General features: G+C 41.5%; 2 protein-coding genes across 4 annotated transcripts; one reads left to right on the top strand and one right to left on the bottom strand.

The window, feature by feature from the left end:
- Positions 1–315: 315 nt before the first annotated feature.
- Positions 316–18,331, top strand: ccdc191 (coiled-coil domain containing 191). The gene is made up of 17 exons (XM_058638817.1): positions 316–587; positions 3,349–3,387; positions 4,601–4,742; positions 4,862–5,008; positions 6,231–6,409; positions 7,454–7,677; positions 8,634–8,790; positions 8,886–9,076; positions 10,504–10,753; positions 11,685–12,109; positions 14,458–14,549; positions 14,773–14,855; positions 14,942–15,043; positions 15,211–15,354; positions 16,478–16,630; positions 16,844–16,998; positions 18,171–18,331. The coding sequence occupies exons 1-17, from the start codon at positions 510–512 to the stop codon at positions 18,310–18,312; spliced, it is 2,703 nt and encodes a 900-aa protein (XP_058494800.1). The 5' UTR covers positions 316–509; the 3' UTR covers positions 18,313–18,331.
- A 95-nt stretch (positions 18,332–18,426) lies between these two features.
- Positions 18,427–26,120, bottom strand: zdhhc23b (zinc finger DHHC-type palmitoyltransferase 23b). Of its 3 annotated transcripts, none has more exons than XM_058638789.1 (6): positions 25,841–26,120; positions 23,054–23,208; positions 21,289–21,972; positions 20,539–20,706; positions 19,186–19,455; positions 18,427–18,838 (listed from the first exon to the last, which is right to left on the bottom strand). In XM_058638789.1, exons 2-6 carry the CDS (start codon positions 23,188–23,190, stop codon positions 18,799–18,801), a joined length of 1,299 nt encoding a protein of 432 aa, XP_058494772.1. In that variant the 5' UTR covers positions 23,191–23,208; positions 25,841–26,120; the 3' UTR covers positions 18,427–18,798. The 3 variants fall into 3 exon arrangements, with proteins under 3 accessions (XP_058494772.1, XP_058494789.1, XP_058494780.1); XM_058638806.1 differs by lacking the exon at positions 25,841–26,120 and adding an exon at positions 25,719–25,804; XM_058638797.1 differs by lacking the exon at positions 25,841–26,120 and adding an exon at positions 25,397–25,688.
- Between the last annotated feature and the right edge of the window lie 306 nt (positions 26,121–26,426).

Here is a 26,426-nt window from a genome sequence, read left to right as displayed (position 1 = left end):
AAATGCATTCACAATATAATTGAACAAATGTATACATACAGCAAAAATAAGCTCAACATTTGTTTAAGTGGTCAAACATTAAATGATGAATGATATATGTATATAACAAATATTATATACACATACTCGCAAATATTTCTGTTTGTATTTACTTACTTATTTAAGAGTTAAACATGGTTTCCATAGTTACCGGAGCACGCGGAACTGCACACGACGTTTGTTTGGAACATGTAGTCCTGACATGCGTCGATTTGTATTACATTTTGGGCAAGAAGATTGTCTATTTCACTACATTACCCAGAATCCTATGCGGTCAAAAACAGTAGCAGTTGTGTACACGGCTCCTGTGCTTTTTTCTGAGCGCTTTGTAGCCACTTTGAGACATTTTTTGTTGATAATACATCGTTCAACATCGGTTTTTATTGTTGACGTATAATCCTGGTGGTCATGTACACTGTGCTGAAGTACGTGACAAGTCACAGTGCAGGTAAAAGTCTGTAACAGAGCAGATGATGACGTCCTCAGGGCATAACCCTGACCTGTTTAAGTGGAGGAGCTTCAACAAGAGTAAAACGTCATCACACAAGGTGAGTGAAGTCTATGAAATAAAAGATCTACACTGATGTGAATGTTTAGCCTTGTTAATGTAATCCAATGTGCAATCTTAAATAATAATCTTGAACATACAATAGTTGTACGGGTTGGTCATGTCCCTCTAGTTTTTTTCCTCCATGTTATTTTTCTGATAAGGAAATCCAACTTTCCATGCATATAAATAAACCAAACCTTCAGTCCTATGTGACACTTCAAAGATTTATTTGCTGTGTAAAAAGGCATAATAAGATAAGATAAGATAGTCCTTTATTAGTCCCGCAGTGGGAACATTTACATTGTCACAGCAGCAATGACAGTAAAGATAAAGATAATAAATAATGTGAATGTACAATATAGAAAGATATTAACAATATGACTATAAAATAAAGTTAAAATGGAATGTACATTATAGACAGTTGCCAGATTATATAAAGTGTAGGCTTGACATTTGACGTGTTTGCTAGTTTTTATTTCTTGTAAACATTTAGTGTTAGTTTGAGTTTTTGTAACATGGAGTATAAATATAAGAGTCTACAAGAAAGTATACTGTTTGAAGTGCAACATGTGCATCATAGTGCTGAGGTTGGATGCAGTTAGTGCGAAAAGTAATCAAAAAGCCAACAGACTAAAGACAAACATACTGTAAACACAACATAAATAATAATAAATAACCCTCATGAGACACAGTGCTAGTTGTACAGTCTAACAGCTGCAGGGAGGAACGACATGCAATAACACTGCCCAGTGCTGTGATGGCGTCCCGCAGCGGGTGGGAGACATTGTCCATCAGAGATGATAGCTTGGCAGTCAATCTCCTCTCTCTCCCACTACCACGTCCACTGGGTCAAGGGGGCATCCAAGGACAGACAGAGATGGCTTTTTTTTTTAATCAGTCTGTCCAGCCTCTTCTTGTCTGCTGCCCCAGCAGACCACTCCAAAAAAGATGCCACTACTAAATAAAATGGACTATATAAATAAGAAATAAATATCCATCCATCTTCCATCTACTGCTTTATCATCCACAAGTGTCACAGGGTTGCTGTGACAGGGTCACATAGAGACAAGCAACCACCCACTCTCACAAGCACATCTATGGTCAATTTAAAGTGTCCAATTGACCTAATCCCCATATTGCATGTTTTTGGGCTCTGGGTGGAAACCGGAGAACCCAGAGAAAACCCACGCACAAATGGGTAGAACATGCAAACTCCATACAGAAAGGCTGCAAAGGCAAGAGTAGAAATAGATTATTATGACTATGCATATGTATATATATATATACATGTATACATATATATATATAGCCAAAATGTCCTAAAGATGGCACTCCAGCTGAGTTTAAAAAAAAGCCACAGCTTAGCAATTTAACACACACACACACACATATATGTATATACATATATATATATAAATATATATATACATGTATTTGGTGTGATAGTCATTTCCAGAGAACAGATAAATGTTGGGAGAACTAAGGACATTGCCATTGATTTTAGGAAAACTCCACAGCCACTTCTTCAACAAAAAAACCAGGGCAGCGCTATGGAGGTGGTTGAGTTTAAGAAGTACTCGGGGACAGTGATCAATAAAAACTTGTCCCATGACCTCAATACAGCAACAATCAGTAAAAAAAAACGTCCCTGCAGAGAGTTAAAGAGTTAAAATCCTTTAACACTGAAAAGACTTTCATGGATTTATTCAACAGATTTTCGTACTGAGTCATTTTCTCGAACCCTCTCGAGGAATCTCTTTTTATGGCTCCATCTCTGTTTCTGTACAAAACAAAAGTAATGTGTCCAAAATTGTAGAAGGAAGCCAAAGCAAAGTAATTGGCACGCAGCGGCTCTGAGTCACACAAGTCTGTGACAGTCAAGTTTTGCAGAAGCCGAGTCTTCGATCCTGTCCCGTTGTTGTCGTCCAATTCATTTATCTTCCCCGGAGCAGAGGAACGAGCCTCGCCAGAAATGAACAGATGAAAAACCTCCTTTGTTCCATGTGCATTTAATGCTGCCAGTGTGTGCTATAATTGCACTTTATTGACCGTGACTGACGTTTGATTGGGATTGTTGTGAGTCTTTTGGTTGTGCTGCTGTGTGCATCTATGTCATTGTTTTTTGTGTTTATTTTTGTTGTTCCTGTACTGCCAACTGTCTTTCGCAGCACCCCCCCACGACCCTGTGGAGAATAAAGCGGTAGAAGATTGATGGATGGATGGATGTACTGATAACTGCAAAACAAATTTCCCCTTGACAGACAATAAAGCCGAACAGTTTCAGCCTAATGTGACAGAAAGTGCAGATTTTAATGCACAGTTGTTCATTGTCTCCCAATTTTTTTGCTTTTCAGCATTATTCAAATCCTCCGTATAATGTGACCCTAGGGATTTGTGACTGTTAATAGCGCAAATGGACTCGTGGCTGGTTTCATATAGCTCCTCACATGCCTGCAGCCTCTGACAGAGATAGTTGAGTTGCTGAAGGACTGTCATTCACACGCCTGGGAAATGATTTTGCAGTAATCTGATGTGAGCGGCAACAGCTACTAAGCCTTCCAGGGGGAAATGATTTGCAGACTTGAGAGAATTCGGCTCAGCCCTCAATTTGCACGCTGCACCTGCAGTACAAGGTCTTCCGTGAACTGTCAAGACATGTTAATGCGTGCAAACCGTTATCCTATGGACCCTGGACCCTAGGGTTTGGCTTTTCTAACAGTATCAACACACATGACACTTGTTTTTCTTTTCGATAACAGGTGCACGTGAAGAACGGTGATATCGATCAATGGAGTAAGGTGAGAAGACGGTGTGCGGTGGTGCAGCTGTGTACAGATGTGGCTGGAAGTGTTGGCTGTATTTGTAGGATCTGGCATCCCCTTCTTACGGTTTCATGTTTAAGAGAAACTGAGCTTTCAGTGATACTGGCTAAGAAAACTGCAAAACATACACCTGAGGACGAAATTATTAGACCCCCCCGAAAAAGTTCATTGTTTTAAAAGTATTTCCCAAATGTTGTTAAACAGAACAAATCTGTTTTTTTTTTTAAACACAGCTAGTTTTATTTTGGATACTTGCATTATTTGACTTTGCACACAGAAATTAACTTAGAAACCAACTCACTCCAGTTCCTGACGCTGCGATAACTCCTCCTGTATTCTCCGGCTTTGTGAGCGTCAACAATCCTTTTTCCTCCAGTCTAAACTGATTTATTTTATTTTTGGCACGATGCTTTCTCAAGTGACACCTCTCAAACACGTTACTAAAGATTTTATACTGTGTGTAAATTGGGAGATAACTCTCAGTTTTAACTTGGTTTTTGAAGTTCTGAGCACACCGTTGCACAACAGTGGTTTGTGCTATGGCTCAATAAAAGTTCAGTTCTTCAAGGGGGCTGATCTTTATGACCCTAGTAGTTTTTGGTTTTTGTGGAATAATTACATTTCTGTGTGCAAAGATTTGATGATTCTGTGCTGTCACAACCATGGAGGTTGGTTACAGTTACGTTATGGACTTTTAAGCTTAATCTTAGTAATCGTTATCACAGAAACATCAAGCTTGGAGATGGTTTAGTTACCTTTATACGAGGGATGAACCGATACTGGTCTAAATCACTGGATCAGATATCGAGAGGTAAAAAGGCACAATCCAAAAAAATCATATATATTACACGTTTCTGACAGTAAAAATGTAAAATGTATTTATAGTTGTTACAGTTGGAGAGTTTTGTCTTTGTAATAGCTCCAAATGGCACAAAGGTGTTGTTAATTCTTAGTTTTAAAGGTCTAAAAGATTCTCAATGGACATTTTCTCCCTTATGTTCTTAGAAACCTTTTTTCTCCTGTGTCCATGTCCAGCATGTTGTACACAGTGACGAATAACAGCATATTTAAATAAGCTGAATGACTGAATGTATGATTGACAACACAATATTCTGTGTAAACCATATGTCAAATTTGTCATTAGTCACCCAGCATTGATGTGTTTTTGTTTCTTCTGAACGACCCTCAGCGTGTGGAGTCGGCCTCAGAGTTTGCCGTCTCTGAAGTCTTCTCCCACAAGAAGAAGAAGCCTTCTTCAGGAAGCGGCGGCCGCACTGTGCCTCTGCAGAGCTGTGACCAGTTAAGAGATCATGACGACGCATACAGTGAAGGTTAGTCAGTCAGTAACATATAAGAGACGTCTCTGGAGGAGTGATTCATGTGTAGTGGAGCGTGTTGACCTCATGCAGCAGCAGACGGATCATTGACATGTGGGTGTTGTGTATTGCAGCTCAGGCTCTTCTTGGTGATTGGCTGAGCAGTAAGTTGCGGCTGGAGCTGGAGATGGATGACGAAGATGACCTAATGTGCTCGACTGAGACTGAAGAACCTGCTGCTCGTTCCCAGCCCACTGCCATGAACTATGACAACTTCAATGGTATATATACACACACACACACACACACACACACACACACACATATACATATATACATATATACATATACATATATATACATACACACATATACGTATATATATATATATATACCCATACATATATACATATACACACACATATATACATATATACATATACATATATATACACACATATATACACATATATATATACATATGTCACGTACAAAGTTTTGAGGCAATGTATGGTGAAGTTATAGGGGTACTTCCTGTTTCGTGGCAATATATATATATGTATAAAGTGCATTATATTATCTTATTCGATAGTATCTATATCAATCAAGAATAAATTAAATTTGTGGTCTTGTGGTGACAGTGATATAGTGGCTACTGATAGGGACTATAAATGCTGTAAAGGTTGGACCAGGACATCTTAAAAGGAATAAGTCAAACAAAAGATTAATTCCCTAACGTTGCACCTCGACTGAAGGCGCAGAGCACACAAATATAATCACACAGTGAGTTCGACCTGAAGGTCAAGCATCAACCTTTTTCCAAGCCAGATCATTTCAATATTCAATGTTTAGTGGATGCATGCACTTGCAGTTTTGAATAACCTACTCCCTCTGGGTTCAGTCGGGATAGAAGTCTATTATACATCATGTAGTCATATACGGTATAGGGTTATTTATTCGTCCATTTTGCACATTTTTCCATATTAACATATTAAGTCCTGTAGCCTTTTCTTTACCGTTTGTAAAGGTCTTTCAATTGTTTTCCTTCTTTCCAGGCACCTCATGGGTTTGCTGTGATTTTCATTAGAATATGAAAAACCACCAGCAGGGACTTAAAACTAGACAATATTTTGCAATTGGTCACAGTGTGAATTGTATTACGCTCATTTGTTTCAGTTTGTGTCTCCAGAGTTGACTGTAAAATGGCAGGGACAGGCAACCAGTGGTTTTGTTTTGTTTTGTTTTGTTTGTCACACTGTCCTGTCTTTTAGGTTACCTCACATGGCTAAATGTGTTTGTACTGCTGTGAAAATAGGCCTGGCCGTGTCCACTGTCAGTCTGCTACAGAAGAACCACAGTTGTTTTAGGCAGAAATGATTAGATTTTTACACCCCTGTGAAATGTAATGACATGTTTGTAGAGAAAGAAATCAATGAAAATCACCAGAATCACTTTTAAAATGTGACCAAATGCTTTTTCGACTCACTTCACAAACACACATAGACCTCTACAACTGTCTGGCTGAGGACAATGAGTGCAGCACTGTTAACCACGTCCTACAAGACCTGATGGAGCAAGAGCTGTTGGACTCTGGGATGATGGAGGAACTGGCACTAGATGTAAGTCAAACAAGGAAGAAGTTCAGAGACCCGCTCATCACCATGGAAGCACGCCACCAACAGGTTAGTCTCAAATCTTCAAGCTGTATGCAATATATGTATTTTTAATCAGGCCCAAGGACTCACACAGTGGTGCAAGGACCTATTGTAAATTATGGGGGAAACCTCACCCCTCTCCCTCACTCAATAATCCCCTCAAAAATGACCGCAAAGCCACAGAATAATAATAAGTAAGAGGGCACGTGTCGTTTCGTGGCCAAATGGTGGCTAAATTCAAAATGGCAGACCTCCTGTTGGGTCAAATTTGTGTCCGTAGACGTGTTCAGGATCGGTCTTTTGTGTCACGTATGAAGTTTTGAGGCAATGTATGGTGAAGTTATAGGGGTACTTCCTGTTTCGTGGCAAATGGTCGAAATTCGCGTTTGTTGCCATGGCCCCGCCCTTCTGAATCCGTGAAACCTTTTGTTAACTTTTTGCATTTGATGTGTCAGGTACAAATTGTCATGCTTTTTATGTCGGTATGATAAGCGCTCTCAGACGAGTTTGTTGGTTTACGAAGCGTGCAAATGGCTTGAAGACGGATGCCAAATTCAAAATGGCCGACTTGCTGTTGCGTTGAGGCCATGGTCCCAATGGACTTTGTTGTTCGTCTTGGGCTGTTACAAGTTCCCACCAAGTTTCATGAAATTTGGTGCAACTTAATCTTGGCTTTTTCCATCCACGTTTCACCTTAGGGGGTGCTATAGAGCCATTGGGGCAGGGGTCCGAGCACTATGCCAATATCACATTTTCGCCAGACCTGACCTCTGTGCAAAGTTTCATGCACGTTAACCCCCTCAAAAATGACAGCAAAGCCATGGAATAATAATAATCTGAAGGTAAACAATAGGCTCTTCGTGCAAATTTGTGACAGGAGTGGTTTCGGCCCCTAGCATTTGTGTTAATGTGTTCTGTGTTTTATGTCACTGTCTCATATTACTGTTTACTATGTTATCACCAAAAATCTTCCAAGGTACAATCAAAGACTTAAATGCTGTTGGTTAGAAGGAAGATGGACACTCATCTTGTTTTCACTTTTCCACTAATTACCACTGATTGCCACTGAAGGTGCGAGAGAACAGGGCCCAGCGTGATGCTGAGAGGCAGAGGCAGCAGAGGGAGAGGGAGGTTCAGCGGGCTGCCAGAGAGGAGGCAAAGAAGAGGGAGCGAGCGGCAGAGACCAGGAGGAAGCAGGAGTTAAGTAGACAGGAGGAAATGGTGCAGCAGGAGATGGTGCGACTGCGACGACAGATGGAGCAGAGGAGAGGCCTAAAACAGCTGGTGAGACAAAGGTATAGTCTCCATAGCAACCTCTTGGTCTCAGCTTAAGTGGTCACAACCATCCCATGCATCTAAAATTAACCTCAATTTCGCATTCCCAGTGTGTCCTGATTGGCCCACCTGTGTGTAGTGGATGGAATGGGCTTACTGGTAACTTGTTGACATGCACATCTGTGACGAACCAGTGACTCCAAATGTTGGGGAAGATTTCCTGTAGATCAGAACAGAGACAGTGTATTAGTACTGACCAAAACTGTACATCATAAAATACTTCACATCCGTCCTGCAGAGATACTACTTGATGGTATCACCATAATATGACCTCCCTATTACTAAATTATCTCCATAATATTACTTTCTACTGGATGTACATTATGTGTGTACTAAAGTTATAGTCACAAAGTGCTTACCAGAGGTAAAGCACAGAAAGAAAAAACATGTAACAAAACAATGGATGGTGGAAACCGAGTTAGTTTTGGATGTATTTTGTCAATTTTGGGCAATAAAAATCTTTGGTTTATGTATTAAGTAAAAAAAAAAAAATGTTTACCACATGGCAAAAGGAATTTCATTTCACCGGCCCCCTCAAGTCGCATATTTTTTTATCTTATATCATGAAAAAGTTGAGAAATTGTATTAAAAGGTCCAATGTGTAAAATCTAGGTAAAATTACTTTCATTTAATTTGTGTACAATCACCGGATTGTATGAATTGTTGTACACCAGAATGAGCCTTTTATATTTATATTAGGAGTTGGGTTATGATTTTACAATAACACACAATGGACAAAATAAACATTGTTTGAGCTTTAATGCCAACTGAGAAATGCTTGCTAAATTTGACATATTTTATGCAGTAATTATATTTGATTATATACATTTATTTTATATCGACTTCCAATAAATTCCTCTGTGATCTTTGGGACTATCTGTCATCTACCTTTGAACCCTGTTTGTTTATTCCACAGAGAAGTTGAGAGAAAGGAAGGACAGACGGCAGCGAGTGACCTGTCAGTGCCAACACTTTCCACACAACAAAAGCAGCAGCAGCAGCAGCAGAGGGTCACAGAGCAGTTTTACAAAGAACAGAAAATCCAAACCGTTGTTCACATGAACAACCTTAAGGTCGGTCCCGGTAATACATGTGTGCAGGCGTACTTACAGTTAAGTACCAATGTAAACAATTACCCCCCACTTCTATATTCGTGTGCATTGTTTAGTTTCTGCAGAGGCATTTCTCGGCGTGGTATTCAGCGGTGTTGGACCGGAGGTTACGTATGGGGAAGGCCATGGCCCTCTCAGACTGGAAGAGGCAATTGAGAGCGTGGCGAGGTTGGCGAACAGTGGTGTGGGCAGAACAAAAGCAAAGGGCAGTGGTGAGAACAGAAGAGGAGCTACGGACTGAACACAGGCAAGAACAAAAACAACAATAACAACAGTCATTTTACTCCTCCTGTCCTTTTTTTCTGTAACAAACTGCACATTTCAACCTATGGGAGTAGAACTGTGACAGTAGAAGTTTAGCACACTAACTCATAGTCACCAAATATATCTGCACAGATCTTTCCAGCATTTTACTTGAGATTTACATTCACTGGCCACTTCTGCATAATGTGCACTGGATAAAGTGTCTGGAATGGTTCTCAGCTGCCGCTGCCGATGCCGATCTGCTCGAGGTTTGACATGTTGTGTGTTCAGCTCTTTTGTGACGGGCGGTTGTTTGAAATACTGTCTGTTTTGATTCTCATTCACCCCCAAGACATTTGACCTCTCATCCCAGAGCACACACTGGAGTTACAGTTAGCACTGTCCTCACCAGCAACGTTCAGAACTGAAGAAACATCTTAGACCAAAGGTAAAAATTCTCCAAGAGAAGCCAAAGTTGCTTCAATGGACGTTTGAGAAATATCTGAGTTACTGTTGCTTATCCAAACCAGTCATTCTTCTCTGACCTCTGGCATCAACACGGCATTATCACCCAGGGAACTGCTGCTCACTGGATGTTTGTCTTTTTCAGGACATTTTCTGTAAATCCCAGAGTTGGTGAAGGATGTGCATTCAAATCCCAGGAGATTCCAGGCCCATCTGGCAACAACAACCACCTCACCTTTCATGTCACTTAAATCACCTTTATACCCACCCCCCATTGTGATGCTCGGTTTGAACTTCAGCACTTCAGTCTTCTCGATCATGTCGACATGCCACAATGTACTGGCCAATGTGTTGCTGCCACGCGATTGGCTCTTTACTTTATCTTGAGTGCCTGCTTTGGAGTTTTAAAAAAATGAGGAAGAGGGTGATTTTAAAACTGTAATTTCTCTGTCAATTCACACCCGCTTTTCACAAATTTAAATGTTGGAGCTCCTGAAAGCCTCCCGACGCTCACAAACAAAAAATTGAATCTGTATCATCAACCTTTCTTGAAAAAGGACAACTTTAAGGACAACCAGCTGCAAGTGTCAGTCTCTCTCTCTCTAAGTTTTAAAGGTTGATTCCACAAAAATACTGCTTTGTCTAAATACTTCAAGTTTTAAATGGTTTAATCCACCCTAATTGGCTGCAAGAGGCAGGCACGATCAAAATTTCAAACTTTCAGTGAGGTTTCATCATCTGATAAAAGTATTAGTAAATGAATGTTGGGAGAAACCTTGACATGGCCCTTAAGGTGTCAAGCACCTGTCCATATGTACCTAATAAAGGGGCTGGTGACAGAATATCTCTTGGAAATGTCTAGTTGGCAATATCCAGGCCATCTTTATAAAAAGTTTGGGCGATTCTGACCTTGATCAAAGGGCAACTGGTGTTTAAAAGTACAATCATGACTGTTTCTTCCTCCAGACAATGTCAGCTGGCTGTGGAGAGCGACCGAAGGCGGCTGCTTCATCAATGCCTGAACGAGTGGCAGCGATGGTGTTGGGTGGAGAGGGAACAGCGAGAGCTTTTGGCCCAGCAGCAGGAAACCCGTCGCAAGATGGCCGCTTTAATCAATGCCGCGTCTATGGGCAACCTCAGGGCCGCGGGAACCAGTGCTTATCAGCCAATAATGTCCTCACCTGAGGCACTGAATCAACCAGAGACCACGGAGGAGGTGAGAGGTGCACTCACAAATCGTTATATAATCATACAATTCTACGTTTTTGAAAAAGTGAGTCAAATATTATGCAGCGGACTCATGACTTAAACATCATGTCCGTTCTTGGCAGGAGAGAACGGCAATAAACAAGTGTGGGGACTGAACTGGATTAAAAAGAACACTCTCCATGTATCAACAAGGGAGAAAAACTTTCCCTGTTAAAGAATCCAAACAACTTTGAGGGTGAAATGGGGACAAAAGTAGTCGTAATGTTCATATAAAAGGACAGCGAGGCAGAAGGAAAAAGGAGAGAAAGGTGATGTCTAAAGGAGGGTAAGAGGTGAAGCTGGAATCGTAGGAGTTGATGCTACAGAAGAAAGAGCACATACTCTCCTTGTGTTTCAGGATGTATGGTTTTAATTTCCCTGAGATAGATATACAGTCGGAGCAATCAAATCAAATTATAGAATTGAAGATGATGATTTTGACCACTTACTTTTTATTAAAGTAATAAACATCAGGATATGGAATTGAAATTCTAACAAATCATGTGCAAACATGGAATCTGCTTTTGCAATCAAAAATAACTAGTGCAGTGCCCGATAGCTCTTGAATCCAAACCCTGCGAAAGTTGTCCCTGCACACACTGGTGACCTTAATATGTCACAGCCAAGTTTAAAGCCTATAAGACAGTTTAACTGACCCTTGCATTATAGATAAATTGATGAATACTGCATTGTTTCTCGTTCTTCCTTAAATTCTGGGTTGCAATTACAGACAAAAACATCAATAGCAGTTCGCGCAAGGCCCTTTAGTTATTTATTTCGCCATAGTTTTTAGCCTCCAAGATACATCATTACAAATGCTCTTGCGTCTTGCTCTACAAATTTTTTTTCCCCATCTATAATTCACCTATTTCTGCTCTGTTCTGTTTTATTTACTAAAGGAAGTTCCCCAAAGGTCAGCCACTTTGACCCCCAACGCCTCTGCACTTCTGAAGGATAAAACGCCCGTGGGTGCCATGACCTCCAAGCCCACTCAACCATGGCAGGTGACCCGGAGGCACGTAGCACCCACTGCTTCTGAGCTCCACGGCGCTCGGCAGAGAGGCGATGATGGTGCCTTCACCTGCCACAGAACCGCTGCGGCACCCAGCAGCAGCTTCGAGAACAGACACGCCGCCCAGCAGCAGATCATCACACAGCAAAGGAAGCTGCTGAAAGAGCAGCAAGAGCAAATTGCACAGCTGAACGTGGAGAAGAGCAAGATGGGTTTGGAGATGGAGATAAAGAAAGCCAAACAGCTCTCAGAGCCATCAGTGCGAGGGGGCTCGAGAGCAAAGAGCCACACCGTTGATTGCACACAGCAGAGGTAATGTCCAAAGCACGGAAGCTCTCTCTGTTTGAGGTTTTGTTATATAGAAAGCTTCACAGGTTATACATTAACTCACCTGAATGATGAACAAAGCAGCCTCACCTTATCTCACTTCCTCACCTGCACTGCTACTCTCATAGAAATGAAGATGTTACATTTTTCTTGCACTCCATAGACTTTTTATTATTATTATTATTATTATTATTACATGTCATTTAGCAGACACTTTTATCCAAAGAGACTTACAATGGAATCAAGTACAATCAGCCAGGGGTGGAGTCATACTTGCGACCATTGCGACCATGATGTCTTTCACACACAGGGTACTGGTACTGGTCTTAACCACTGAGCCACTCCACCCCCAATCATCAATGTGAGATTACTTAATGAAAAAAATAAGTTATTTAATTAGGTATGAGGATATTCTCTTTGAGGTGTCATGTGCTGTAGACTGAATGTGAAGTATTCTAATTATTATGGGCTGCTTATTATATCAAAGTTCCTCTTGAAAAGAGACACTATTGAACAATGCCAATTAAATTAAATATAAGCACACGTACTGTCAAAAATGCACCAATATTAGGAGAAAATCATTTCACCCTTCTTCCTTAAACTTAGCAGTGCTTTGTCTCTCACTGCGCCGAGAGCCTAATGACGCACAACTTTCCCCCCCCCCCGGTATCGATCGAGCAAAAGTCTACAACCTCACAGGCAGAGCAACAACACAACAACACAAAAATAGGATTCACTCCACAATGCGAGTGCTCCCTTTTAACCAGAGACTCCATATAAAACTGGACATAGGAATATATTGAATGAATCAAAGGGCACTATGGGGTGACTCCACTATAAAAAAGTGGAGGCTTCTTCCTCCTCGATTCCCTAACAACATAAACATTTTCTTAAGGAGTGAATGTTCTCATTCACTTATTTCAGGTCTTCTGCAGTAGCACATGAGTTTTGTAAATGATGTTCCTATTTAGAGGAAGGTGGAAGATAAAGTATGGCACATAATTATTATCGGTGGACATCAGTGTAATTGACAGCTGGTATCGTCCAGCAGGAGCCTGGTTGCCAGGTTACGCCTCCAAACCTGTTACAAAACGTCAACATGGTGCCGCCAAAATTGCAGTTCTAAATGCTTCGCAACCAGTTGCCACCTTGCTTGACATAAATCATAAATCTTCACCAGATTTAAGCAACTTTTAAGCACTTTCAAGGTCAATTTATACCAATATATACAAACTTGCCTTTCTGCATGGAGTTTGCATGTTCTCCCTGTGTGTGTGTGTGGGTTTTCTCCTGGTTCTCCGGCTTCCTCCCAGGTGTACCCCATCTGTCGCCCTATGTCAACTGAGATTGGCACAGCACCCCCACAACCCTCCTGTGGAGGATAAAGCAGTAGAAAATGGATGAATGGTTGGATGGATATACAAACTTGTATAGTATTATTTAACTTTTTACCACAGGTGAAGCAGTTTTTGCTTATTTCATTCTTCTATCTCATGAGCAAACCAAGTCCAGCAACTAGTTCAAAGATAGATTTCCGAGCACGTCATCCAGAGTTCATACAAAGCACTTCCTACACATACAAATCTATAAAATACAATACACAATAATGCAATATTTGATTGAACACACACAATATAAAGGGATACAGTAAAAGAGCCAACGGGAGGGAGGCGAGCAGCATTTTCACACAATGAAATCACTGGGGCATTGTTGGTGTATGTGGAGTTTAATCAGTGCAGTATGTCCATGTTATAGTGCAGTGTGAAGCCCTAGTCTCCTATTCAACCCCCTTTTCCACTCTCTGCAAACCCTCCTTGACAGAGCATTATAAGTTGGACAGTGTTCCTAACTCCACATGCCCCAAATGTGCTATTAGCTCTAAAACTCTCTCAAGATGATGAATTAGGTTAGCTCACTCCGCGGTCCACAGTCCAGTCTAATGGCAGGTTTTTGTGTGTGTGTGTGCAATGTTTGGAAGACAAGCATGGGCTGAATATTGTAACCCCTTATCCAGTGCTTGCTGTGCTTATTAAATACAAATCACATCAGAGTAGGTACAAAGAGGTTGTCAAGGTCAATGTTCATTCAAGGCTTAGGTAATTGTATTTCTGTGACAAAAGATGAAATATGTTTTCAACCTCCATTTACAACTTCAAAGAGAGAGTGGAAAGCGAAAAGTAAAAGGCAAAAAAAGTTCTGCACTCGGTTGAAACTCATTCACAGATTCATGTATAGTCCGAGCCTTAAGTCTGAATAACATTTCTCAGACGTACAGACAAGGTTGTGACATGTCTTTGTTTGTCTGCTCATGGCTATGAATGCTACTGCCACAGGGCTCTGAAAGAGACTGAAGAGCCTGACGGTCTGTGGACACCTCCAAAGAAAACTGTCAAACACCAGACATGCCCTCATCCAAGCATCACAGGTCAGTCTGCAAGTTCCTCGCTCTATGCAAGCGCAACGACTTCTGTACTCAATAAGAACACAACAGGAACTTGTGAAACCTGTGCAGGAAAATTGCAAGACCTTGACATAAAAGTCTGATAGTAGATAGTATAGAAGTATACAGTACAGTACATAAACACACTCCTGAGACTATTGTAGACGAACACCATGTGCTCAATTCACCTTTCTTCCTCACTGTGAAGCTATGGAGGCCCGTGCACGTCAACGCGCAGAGCGGAGAAAGGAAATCGAGGAAGTCAAGCGAAAGGAGGAGGAAGAAAAGCTGGTAAGACATTGTGAAGTTTTGTATTTGTATTGTTTGATTGTAGTAGATTAGTAGTAGACACAAATTTTACCAAAGACTATTTCCAGGCTGAGATGAAAGCTGCAGAGGAGCAGAGAGAGAGGGAGGAGAAGGAGGAGAAATGCAGAGCAGCAGAGAAGAGGAAGGAGGAGAAGAGGCGAGAAAGAGAGGTGAGGCGTGTTTCAGTTTTTAACAATATTATATGGTAGAAAAGCTCAGTGGCACAAGACATCCTTGTGTTCTGACTCATGTTCAGCTAAAGTAAGTGACTTGGTAGTGATGGTGCTCCGGTGATGCATTAAAAAAATGTGTTGTTTCTTTTTTGTTGCGCGAGTAGAGGGAAGAGGAAAAACAGAGGCATCTGAAAAAGCAGCAGGAACAGCTGAAACTAGCCAGTCAACACAACAACAGAGCCTTGTTGCTATGGAGAGGTCTGGCCCCATGGAAACACCTCATTCAGCTCCAGCATGCCAACATGCAGGTAGATCATCTGCCATGTGGCCACACAACGTTTCAGTCCTCAAGAGCTTATCACATATCAACAACCACAGACTGGACTGAAGTGTCCGAAAGCCTCAAGTGTCACTATTTGGCAGACGACATGACAGTTTCTGCCACCAAAAGTTCACAGTGCTCTCCAAGACAATGAAATGCTCTTCAAGGTATGGTCAGTAATTCTGACCATACCTTGAAGAGCATTTCATTGTCTTATTGAAACAGAAAATTCAGCTTTAAGCATTACATTATCTCACATGAACAGAGTAAAAGTAGCACACAAAAATCCAAGTTGGCGTAAATTGAATGTGAATACTAAAAGCTTGGCTGATTATGGACTTGCTTGAACATTACAAAGAGCTCATACAACATTGCATGAGAATCATGTGCCATGTAGGGAATGACTGCAGTCTTAAGGAATTAAATCATTTAAAGCTTTGACATTTTTCTCCTTTCATGCATTTGCCTTTGCTGTCAATGGAATGATTAATTCTTTCACTGCATTTTTTTTTTCCTTTCTCCGACCATCATTTTATTTCGCCAATATCTGGTTGTACAGCTCACTTTGAATTTCAGAGGCGTTATAAAGATTATTATTACTGAGTACGACAAACCACACGCTGCGTATCCACAGGCAACCCACTCTTCCACATTGAATAGTCTGATTATTGTGTGCAGTGAGCAAACTGTTTTGGTAAAAATACTCACTTGGCAGTGGACTTTAACACCACAAGCCAACGATACCAAACACACAAAAACCTACAATCCATCAACACACTTTAGTCATGCAATTCACACTTAGAAGCCCAACTACACACACACACTCTATTGTCACTTCAAACACTGAGTGACAATACGCAATAAACAGAATCACAACTTTGTAGCTCCATTCCCTTGACGGAATTTGTCATTTCATCTTTCAAAATGCCCTCCTTTGTCGCATCACTGTAAAGAAATGCAGTTAAGCCCTCTGCATACATGCTTCAGAGCAAGATTTAAACCCTCTGGGCACTTCATCTTTTCATAACACTCCATTATTTCCTCCTGGCTCATGTGATTGTTTGGATGCATTTATCATTGCCGCCGCTTTGCTTTTCAATCCCCGCCAGCTGGCCAAGAGTCATCACAATCTCTTCCTCTTGAGGCGGTGTACACTAGGCTGGCAACAATCAGCAAAAGAGTCGCTGTCTGAGAAAGAAGCTTCTGCTGACCAACTGCACCAGCAATTTCTGCTTCGGAGGAGCTTAAGCTGCTGGAAGAGGGTGTGTACACACCTTTGCACACACAGACACGTGAAGTACTCTAAACTGGATTGCAGTCTCCCTGTCTACTTTCACTGACACGTCTGAATCTCCTCCTCCACCTGCACTCATTTTCACAGATTCCTACTTAGTCAGATTAATCGTTTGTCTTTCACTACAGTTAAGTGTCACATTTAAGTATCCTCGTCTCTAAGTGAGCGCCGTCTTTTTCAGCTGAAGGACTGGCGGATGATTCGGGACGAGCGAGCCGAGCGCTTCTATCGAACACGCACACTGCGGAGGTTTCTGCTGGCACTGCTGGACCATGTGACCCAGGAGAGGCTGGTGCAGTGGGACCTCCAGGAGCTGGCTCAGGAGCACAATAACAGGTCTGCTACCCACTGACTTTGCCATATGCTCACTGTATGGAGGCTGTAGTGCCCTCAGCTAAATAACGGGCATCATTAAATTTAACAGCTTGTAAAAAACTTTAATTACAAGCTGGATTATAATATCAGACCAATCAGATTACAGAACATAAAGAAGCTACAGCACCTCAAGGGTCCTCCAGACATTAACATTAGTTTTATGACTTCTGACACCTTTTTTTTTTAAAGTATTATAACAAGTTTTATTTGCCCACTTTTGTTTCATAGATTATGGCAAAGGGTCGCCACTAGAACATGCACCGCATGAGCAATTGTTAGACATTTACCCAATATGAAGTATAAGAGCTTTAGTGGTGATTTGACACATTTTCACGGCTCCTTTCTGTGTGCGAGATTGAAAAGTACAACATAATCTCTGGTCTTCGGTGAGGTGTTTCATATCTGCTGTTGGCTGCAAATGTCATATTGTATTAGAATTTATGGAGTCACATTTGCCACCGCAAAAAGTTTAATATGGTTAAATTATTTGGCAGAGCAGAGTGGCTCTGGAGCAAATGGTTTGTGACTCCAGGTAAGAGAAACTGTGTTTGCAGCGATAACTCTCCACCTGGCTATCTCATACTCAATTAATTTTGGAATATGGCTGTAACAGAAGTATGTTGCTATGCTGCCAACTTTTTGAGGATGTACTTAAGGGCAGAAGGAATTTGTGCTCAAAGCAAACGAGCATGCTAATGTCCACACAATGATGAATGCTGATAAGCAGGAATAAAAGGTTGCCAAGTTCATCTTTTTAGTTCAATACACAGTACACACAGTATAACTCTGGCTCTTGAGAACATGAGCAACCACATTTGTGTTCCATTGTGTTTAACAATATTATACCATAACCTGTGCAGTCCTCCCTGCTTCTTAATGGAAGCCAGAGTTAATGATTGCTTTGCTTCAACATGTAAGTGTTTGTGAACTTTATCTAGCGCTCTGAAGTCGGCTAAATGACTATGGCCTGCAGGTGAGTTTCGAATGGCTGCCCAGCTGCCACTGTGAATGGGCTCCTAGTAGCATCATATGAAATCTCATTAGGTATTGTCAACTCAGAGGTCCCTATAATTCAGTTTCTCATTGCTCACTTGCTCTGTTCCCATCTGTCCCTCCATCTGCATGTGATTCAGACGGGTGTTGTGGCGATGTTTCCTGTCCTGGAGGCAGCTTCCGTGTGTGCTGCGCGAGGAGAGAAAGAAGGAGGAGCGGCGAAAGAAGCTGGGGCAGAAAGTGTCCGAGGTCCTGCCGGATTTCCGCTCCTATCCGCCGTAACGCCACCAAGAGAGAGTGACGCTGCCGGAGATTAACTGCAAACTCCCACAGAGGACACAGACACATTGCAGTAGCTGTGACATTCCCTCACACAAACACAACATGAAAAAACAAATTTTTCACATAGATTTAATAAAAAATAAACCAGTATATTTTCATAGAGAGTGGTGTCAGTATGAGGATGCAAATAATGGACAAAAAAGAACAGTTGGAAGTGTTTAAGTCAGGAGTCTGAACCAGATCATAAAATAGAAGTAACTTCTAATGCATCCATAACCATCCACCACCAGTCATTACGCTAAATGCAGACATTTGCTGAATATTTAAGTTATCCATAAATATGCATGATACATTTCAGAAGGCCAAGTCAGTTCATTGCAGGGAGATCATCCAGGAAATGATGCTCTGAATCACTGACCACTTCCAGAAGCATCATTATGCTGCTGTGAGAAAATGTCCCCGTGAGGATCAACAGATCACTCACTGTCACAGTTTTTCTTCTTTGTTGACGACTCCAACCAAGGCACTAGAATGTAGAGGAAACATAAAGACAACGTTCAAGTCAAAGGAAGACATCCGGTGATCAAAGTGGATGAAGTAGGCAGTGGTGGAAGGAGCTCAGAAATGTGAGTGGACGTAGCTGCACAGAGGAGATGAAACTTGTCCGTGACATTAAAATCTTATTGTGGAATGTTGTTGTTATTAGTATTGCTATGTATTACAGTGGCACATCAGTAAATGTAGACACACAGTGAAAACAGTCCTGTTAACAGAAAGTGACCAGCAAAGTCAAGGTTAAAGGGGCCATGCTGCCATCCAGTGGACAGGAACTCAGCAGCAGCAGAAGCCATACTCCTATATACATTCTCTTACACCAGGTCTGTTTGGAGAGGAGAGGGAGAGTTCACTCTGTCTCCCATGGTCATGAACTCGGCCCAGTTGCCGCAGAAACCTCGCGAGTAGACGCCAGTGTCCACGACGAGTCCCCACAGGGCTCTCCGAGCGGTCTTCTCTCGCAAAGCCACGCGCGCCTCGCGCTCTGTCACGTTGTAGCTGACATTGATGACCTGCACCAGCAGCAGGTGAAGCAGACCGCCAGTCACGATGCTGCAGTACCAGGCACAGGTGAAGCAAAGTGCAGAGCTGGAAGGCAGACAAGGGGAAATGTTGGTTACAAACCTACAGCAACATAACAATGAATCACAATACTAACATGTACCAAACATACAAGGTTATTACTCTTTATGTAAATCACTGGGTGGGTGGGGGGTGCTTGATTGTAACTACAAAAAACTAATTTATTCCTTGTCTACTATTTGTATTTTTTTAATATAAATCTATACATGAACAGAGCTACAAGTGGACATTCAGACATGTAGACGTGTTTAATATTGATATTCACCAATTTTAAGCATGTGCTGCCTTACAGCAGTGCCAGGTCACAGCATGTGAACTTCTTTGTGTCCACTCTCTCAAAGCACTGAGCACAAACAAGTCTCTCTTTCCAACCACTTGATGGGGTTCACCCCGAGACACTCTGTAAAATCGATTTTTAAATAGTGTCTGAAAAATTGTGTCTGTATTTACAGTGTCTGGAAAGTTGTCAAAAAGCCACACAGTGCCTTGGGTAAAAAAAAATATAATTTCTATGAGCTTTAAAATCTGCAGTTTCCTGTTTCCATGGGATCCATTTGAAGTGCAGAAAAACCTTTGAACATGGTTTAAGTTTCGGAGCCAATTATGAATGTGTGCTGCGCAGAATGGCTTTGTAGAAAGTTTTTTTTTTTTATCCTTTCATAGGAAATAATCCTTACAAGTGACCTAACAATGCAAGTGGCTCTTCTATAAAGGTTACCAGATTTGACAAATTACGTCAATATGAAACTGCTGCTTCACTGTGTGTGTTCATGCACATACACATACATAACTGACATAACTGGTTCATTTTCTTGAGTCAGCAACAGACCGAGATTGAAAGTTATAGCACGTAAAGTTAAAATAAAAGCACCATAAAACCATTTCTAACTTACTCATCCATTCATTGGAAGAATGGAGTAAATTAAATACTAGGAAATTCAAGACTGGTTTTATTTTTCAATGCATTGGAAAGATGTCATGTTTGAAAGACATGCCGCTACATCATTTTGCTCAAATACTGAATATGTCACTTTTTGAAAAGACAAATAAAACACTTATTAATGAAGTTGATTAGATTGTTTCCAATACCTGTACTGGTTGTAGACCTCGGGGCAATACAGCAGAGCAGTAAGCAGGTGTTGTGTGGGACAAACGCTCCGCAGCACCAGGCTGATCCCGTACAGAGACGTCGAGAGGAAGCAAACGAGCGTCAGGAGGAAGCTGCGATGGTTGGCCTGACCCACACAGCTGCTTATCCTGCTCCCCGTGATGATGGACGGGAGTCACACACACATACAAGTACACACAAAACAAGACAGAACATTGTACTGAGACCACAGGGATACACTTTACATGCAGGAACACATGAATGGTGGAAAGTAGGAAGGAGATGGCAGCAAGAAAACTAGTTGTTAGTTTAAATAAATGGTCGAAAAATGTTTGACTATGCTTCCAAATCCTCAAATTTTTTGTTTTGTTAAAAGATATTAATTTAGTCCAGGTTCTTTAAGTATTGACTTTTAAGGAGCTGAAAATCCAGTATTTTATCAAACTAGCTGGCAATTGATTTAGTTATTGATTCGTCCTAAAAGGAAGTGTTCTCCTAAAGCTAATCACAAGATAATTATATCTCGTGGGAAAAATAAGGACAGTGCTTTTATAAAACAGTTTAAGGAGTGATTGCACTTTTTTCCACATTTATTGAGTGAAGTTTGTGTAGATATGAAAAGCTCACAAATAGACAAGGAAACTGCAAGTGTTTGAGGTGTGAGGAAAAAGTGAAGGGAAACAGCAAAGACAGGCAGAGGGAGAGCCAGGCATTTTAAAAATGGAACCCACCAGACACAGTGGTGGTCGAGGCGCAGCACGCAGACACCACAGATCCGACAATGTCCCGCCCTCGGGGGTCGCACCACCCTGCACACAGGACACCAGCTCCTACTGTCCTTCAGCTCCATTCCCGACTGCTCCACTGAGCCAGTCCGGTCGTTTACCGTCATTGTCACATCGTGCCTCCCCCCATTGACGGCAGGGTCCCTGTCTGCCAGAGGGCTGTAATATGTTACTGTGCTGTGGACGGCCTCTTGGTTCGGCAGCACAGTGCCAGGTCCTCTCTTACTGTGGATGAGAGCTACTAGGGTGAGGATGACTCCTACAGTGACCCCCGACAGCTGGACGGGACCAATATCGCCGCGGGGAAACACCTCAGTGAGGAACAAGTAGTACATGTAGGCCAGGGAGAAGAGAGCCAGGCTGAGGAAGAAGAGAGTCTGTCCCTTCTTGCGGTGGGTGAAGTAGTAGTACCACAACACCAAGCCGGGCAGAGCGATCAGGCTCACAATGCCGAGCAGGAAGTGGAGAGCAGCGAGATGCAGCAGGACTGGAAGGAGGATAAGAGGAGGGACAACAGACAGGTCCAGTTTCCGGGCTCCACCCCACAGCCATGGCACACGAATCCTGTCTGTGACGACCTCTGCCACCTTCGAAAGAGATTCAGGTTTCTGCGGCTCCTTCTTCAGAAGCCTAAAAATGGTTTTATTTTTACAAAATTAGCAAGCGTTGTTTTAAAGAATTCATATATATCCTTTTTTTTTTTTTAAATGGTTGGCATTTTAACATATCATGGCAGAAAGAGTGCAGGTGTCATTATTATCTATAACTTTTTGAACCTTGTCAATGTGAATTCACGGTCTGCATCCTTTGTCGAGTGCATTTGGAGGTCGCAAGATGTGAAAACGTGTCACAGTGCAGGAACAAGGCCTTAATCTTCCAGTTTGCTGGAAATAACAATATATTGAAAAGACACCAGGGGGCGACATCACTAATTGCAAAAAGAACTCAGTTTGAATGGAAGTCTATGGGAAAATTAGCCTGGTTCTCATTTGACTTATGTCAGCAAATCATTCATCAGTCAACATTTTCTTTTGGAATTAATTTACTTTAACAGGTTCCAGGTATTCTCCAATAGAATATGATATCAACTTTGTAAATGATGTTTTAATTTAGAGAATAAAAGTGTGATTGAGAGCTTCCGAGATTGAGGCTTCAAAACAGGAGCTCAGATTCTTATGGTGATGTCACTACCAGTTGTCACACAAGTCTACTTTTGCCTTGAAAGCTATAATAAGTGATCGAACCTTCACAGCCCAACATGTTCCAAAATTCATTGCACTTTGTGAGAAAGGTAGAGGTAGGAACACCGCCCATAAATCCCATTTAACAATTTAATTCGGCCGACGAAGGCTGCAGGCCCTGAATGAGACGGGGCTTTACTTTCTAGGCACTTCTACATAGACTCATCAAGACAGCACCTGAATCTGGTACATGGCTGTGTCATATAAACAGTGGATACATCATCCATCTTTTCTTATGGACTTACAATTTATACTCAACAAAACATACAGTGGAGATAAAAGACTAAAAGACGAATACAACTCAATTACAGTTTGTCTTGACAGGGACATTTTACCCATACCTTACACTGCACAAAGCTGAGCTGACCATTTTCCATTGTTTTCTGACAGTTTGCTGATAAATGAAGAAAACGTGACACACAAACCGTAACTCAAAAATAATCAGGAGCCGCCTCTCACAGATGTCTCACCTGTCAAAAGCATCATCCAGGTCCTCACAGTCACAGCAGCAGGCTGCTACATGGCTGCGCTCTCCGTGTCTGTTTACGTACTCACAGCAGCACAAGGACTCGTCTTCCTCCTGCCGCCTCTTGGCTCGTTTCTTCATGACTAACCGCTTGGCAGCCTAAGACATGTAAAACTACAGGTTAGTACTTTAATTATCAACAGAGCTGGTTTACCTGTTCAAAAATAATATAAGGCATTTTAGAAATTGCAGCAAAAATAGTCAGAAACCTTGCACACATGTGGTCTTGTCACACTTTATATTATAAATTGGTAACAATGGTCTGTAAAATCTTGGAAAACATTGGCTCCAGACTGATTTTCGAGCATAATTTCTAAAACTGCAGTGCCTGCTCATATAATCCTCCCTATTCAACTGCTCCCTCACATCTGTCACACATCTGTCATGCTGTGATGATTAACAGCTAAACAAGGCTCTCGGCTCTTGCAGCTTTTCGCCAGAACTGCTGGATATCAGCAAAAGTGGCAGCAGCGGCAGCATTTATAACAGTCCTCAGCATCTCCTCCATCACAAAAACGCCACTACGTCTGAGCAAGCGTAATCCTTCAGCTAAATTAAATCTCTCTGCTGAGGATGTGATTTTGTGGAGGAGGTCTGAATAAGACTGATTACCGAACAGTTCCAAAGCATGACATCGTGTGTTACTGCGATTAGTCGGATACTGATCAACCCAATAATGAGCAGCAGTGTGTAATTGGTAAAGTCTTGAAGGGCCTAAAGAGAAGACAGATAGGGCCCGGCGCTGATTAATGACTGTGTGGTAGCACTCAACAACACATCTGCTGCAGTAGATTCATGGCATGAATTAAGTCCTTAGCAGTTGTATCTACTATTGTTACACTACATAGACTTTCAGTGTGTAATTTTGAGTGGGAATTGCTGCAGGGAATAAATCGAAAAGCTTTGCAGGGAAGAAAAAAAATGCATATCGCATGTAAATATACTGTAACACAGGTGACTGCTGTTGAGGGAGGCCTCACTGTGATTAGCAGCTGTGAATATATTCATTAGACATGAATTACCCAATTAGTCATGGAACAGATGAGGTGCAGTGCTTGTTTGGCCTGTCTTTACCTGAACCTGTTACGGCTACAGGAGAGAAATGGTCCACGAGTATGGCATTGTGCTTACAAATGGATTAAATGTTAAGATGGGTGTCCAAACACACTTTGGCACATCTAAAAACACACCTGAATAAATCTGTGGGGAGATTTATAATCAAACCATCGTGGACAGGTTAACAATTTGTCCCATGGAGAACTGAACATGGAGAAGCTACATTCAGGTTCTATGCTCCACAAATGTGGAACAAACGACATTAACTTTGTTTTAAATCAATTCTAAATGCCTATTTTCTCTTTATTGACTGATAATTGGCTTGCAAAATTTAATTAGGGTTATGTTTTCTGTTCTTGTTTAACAATAAAAATAAGTGACTCTCAATCTGATCAATCTGAGTGAACAGATTACTGTTTCTCAAAATAGTCCAATTAAGAACTGCCATAATTCTACATCATGGCATAGTTTCAACAAAGTGTAAGAAACATTCCTCAGAGATTTTGGTCAATTTTGACATGGCAGCATCATACAGTTGCTGCAGATTTTCAGCTTACACATCCATAACGCCAATGTTCTGTTCCACCACAACCCAGATGTCCATCATAGACTGAGATCTGGTGAATGTGGAGGCCATTTGAGTAGAGTGAATTCACAAATTCATGTTCAACAAACCAATCTGATGTGCACCATTAGGTCATAAAGGCATGGACATGGTCAATACTAAGCCAGGCAGTGGCATTTAAACAATGCACACTTGGTACTAAAGGGCCACAAAGTGTGCCAAGAAGGTTTGGAAGTACTGTACTGTCAGTGAATGATGAGGACAGGTCAATTGGTGTTAATCAGTGAGTGAGTAAGTGAGTGAGTGAGAAAGTTAAAGCATTTGTGACCTTTGACCCAATTTAGCAGATACATTATATGTCTACATGTTTCATTGTGTCAGCACATTCATTTGTAAAGGTTTGTCTTTAATTAAAACCAATTCATGGGAGATATTGTGTGCCCTTATCCTTTTTTTATTCCTTTTTGCACGACACAAGAAAGAACCCATGCCAGCGACTTTTTTTAATTTTAACTTGAGTACAATTTTAGACCAGTACTTTTACTTGTGCTTCAGTGAAACTGTATCAAAATAGTCGTACTTTAACTTCAGTAGAATATTTCAGTACTCGTTCCACCTCTACTGGTACCATACCACATTCAATGTTACTTAAATCCCCTTTCTTACCCATTCTGATGCTTGGTTTGAACTTCAGTCGGTCGTCTTGACCAGGTCTACATGTCCAAAAGCATCGAATTGTTGCCACGGTGATCAACCGAGTGGATATTGTATGGTAACAACAAGCAATTATGTACGTGTACCTAATAAAGTGTTTCGGTATTGTTAACTTAGCTTATAGTTCCTGCATTTACGCGTAACACCGTATAAACCACTACCATTGACTGTTGAAGACATTGTGGCTCAGAAGAACTTGCTTTGTTGTGTTCAGAGTTCTCCCCTGGAGGCTAAAAACACAATACTTGTGTGGAAAGGTTTGTTCGATTTGTACCTGGAGACGCGCCGCTGTCTCGCGAGGGAGCCGAACGCAGCGTCGAATAAGGCGTAAATACGTCGTCAAAAAGGACAAAATAACAAGAGATATATGTATGTTAAAACAAAGCGTTCACATACCAGGACACTGAACTGCTACATGAGGACGCTTTAGAATCAATGTCGCCTGAAATGATTTGGCTCCGCCGGGCGGGCTTCTCCTCAGCGGAAGTCTCTTTCCCGGTGACTGCTGCCGTGCCGTCGCATCCGGTTTCACTGCGGTGTCGTAGAACTCGCTAGAATATCAACAGCGTTTGTTGGGCTGGGTTCAAGTGTCCGGGTTGATGCAAGTGGAAACCCAAGAACCGGGGTTCGTGTTTCGTTTGAATACGCTTTAACCTCCTGACGTCGAATGAGGTGAATTGACCCCGCCCACGCAGGACGCACTCAAAGTCTCACGAGCACACTCGCACTTTACAGTCCCCAATTAACTTGTGAAAATACTAAGTACTTGTAACACCTTAAATACAATTGACAACGTGTATTTTCATGTCAAAGATATGCAGTATGCACCAAAACATTAAATTACACAATCAGAAATTCAAACATTTGAACTTTGAATCAGGCCTTTATAGTGTGTAATGTTTTATATCAGATAGAAGAAAATGTGTAATAATAAAGAACATAAGGCAGTGTAGTGATAAGTATTATAATTTTGTCATTAAAA

Source organism: Solea solea, chromosome 1 (assembly GCF_958295425.1).
Source record: "Solea solea chromosome 1, fSolSol10.1, whole genome shotgun sequence".
NCBI classification, from domain to species: Eukaryota; Metazoa; Chordata; class Actinopteri; order Pleuronectiformes; family Soleidae; genus Solea; species Solea solea.
Note: the sequence above shows the minus strand (reverse complement) of the source record. Positions and strands in the feature narration are given on the sequence as shown.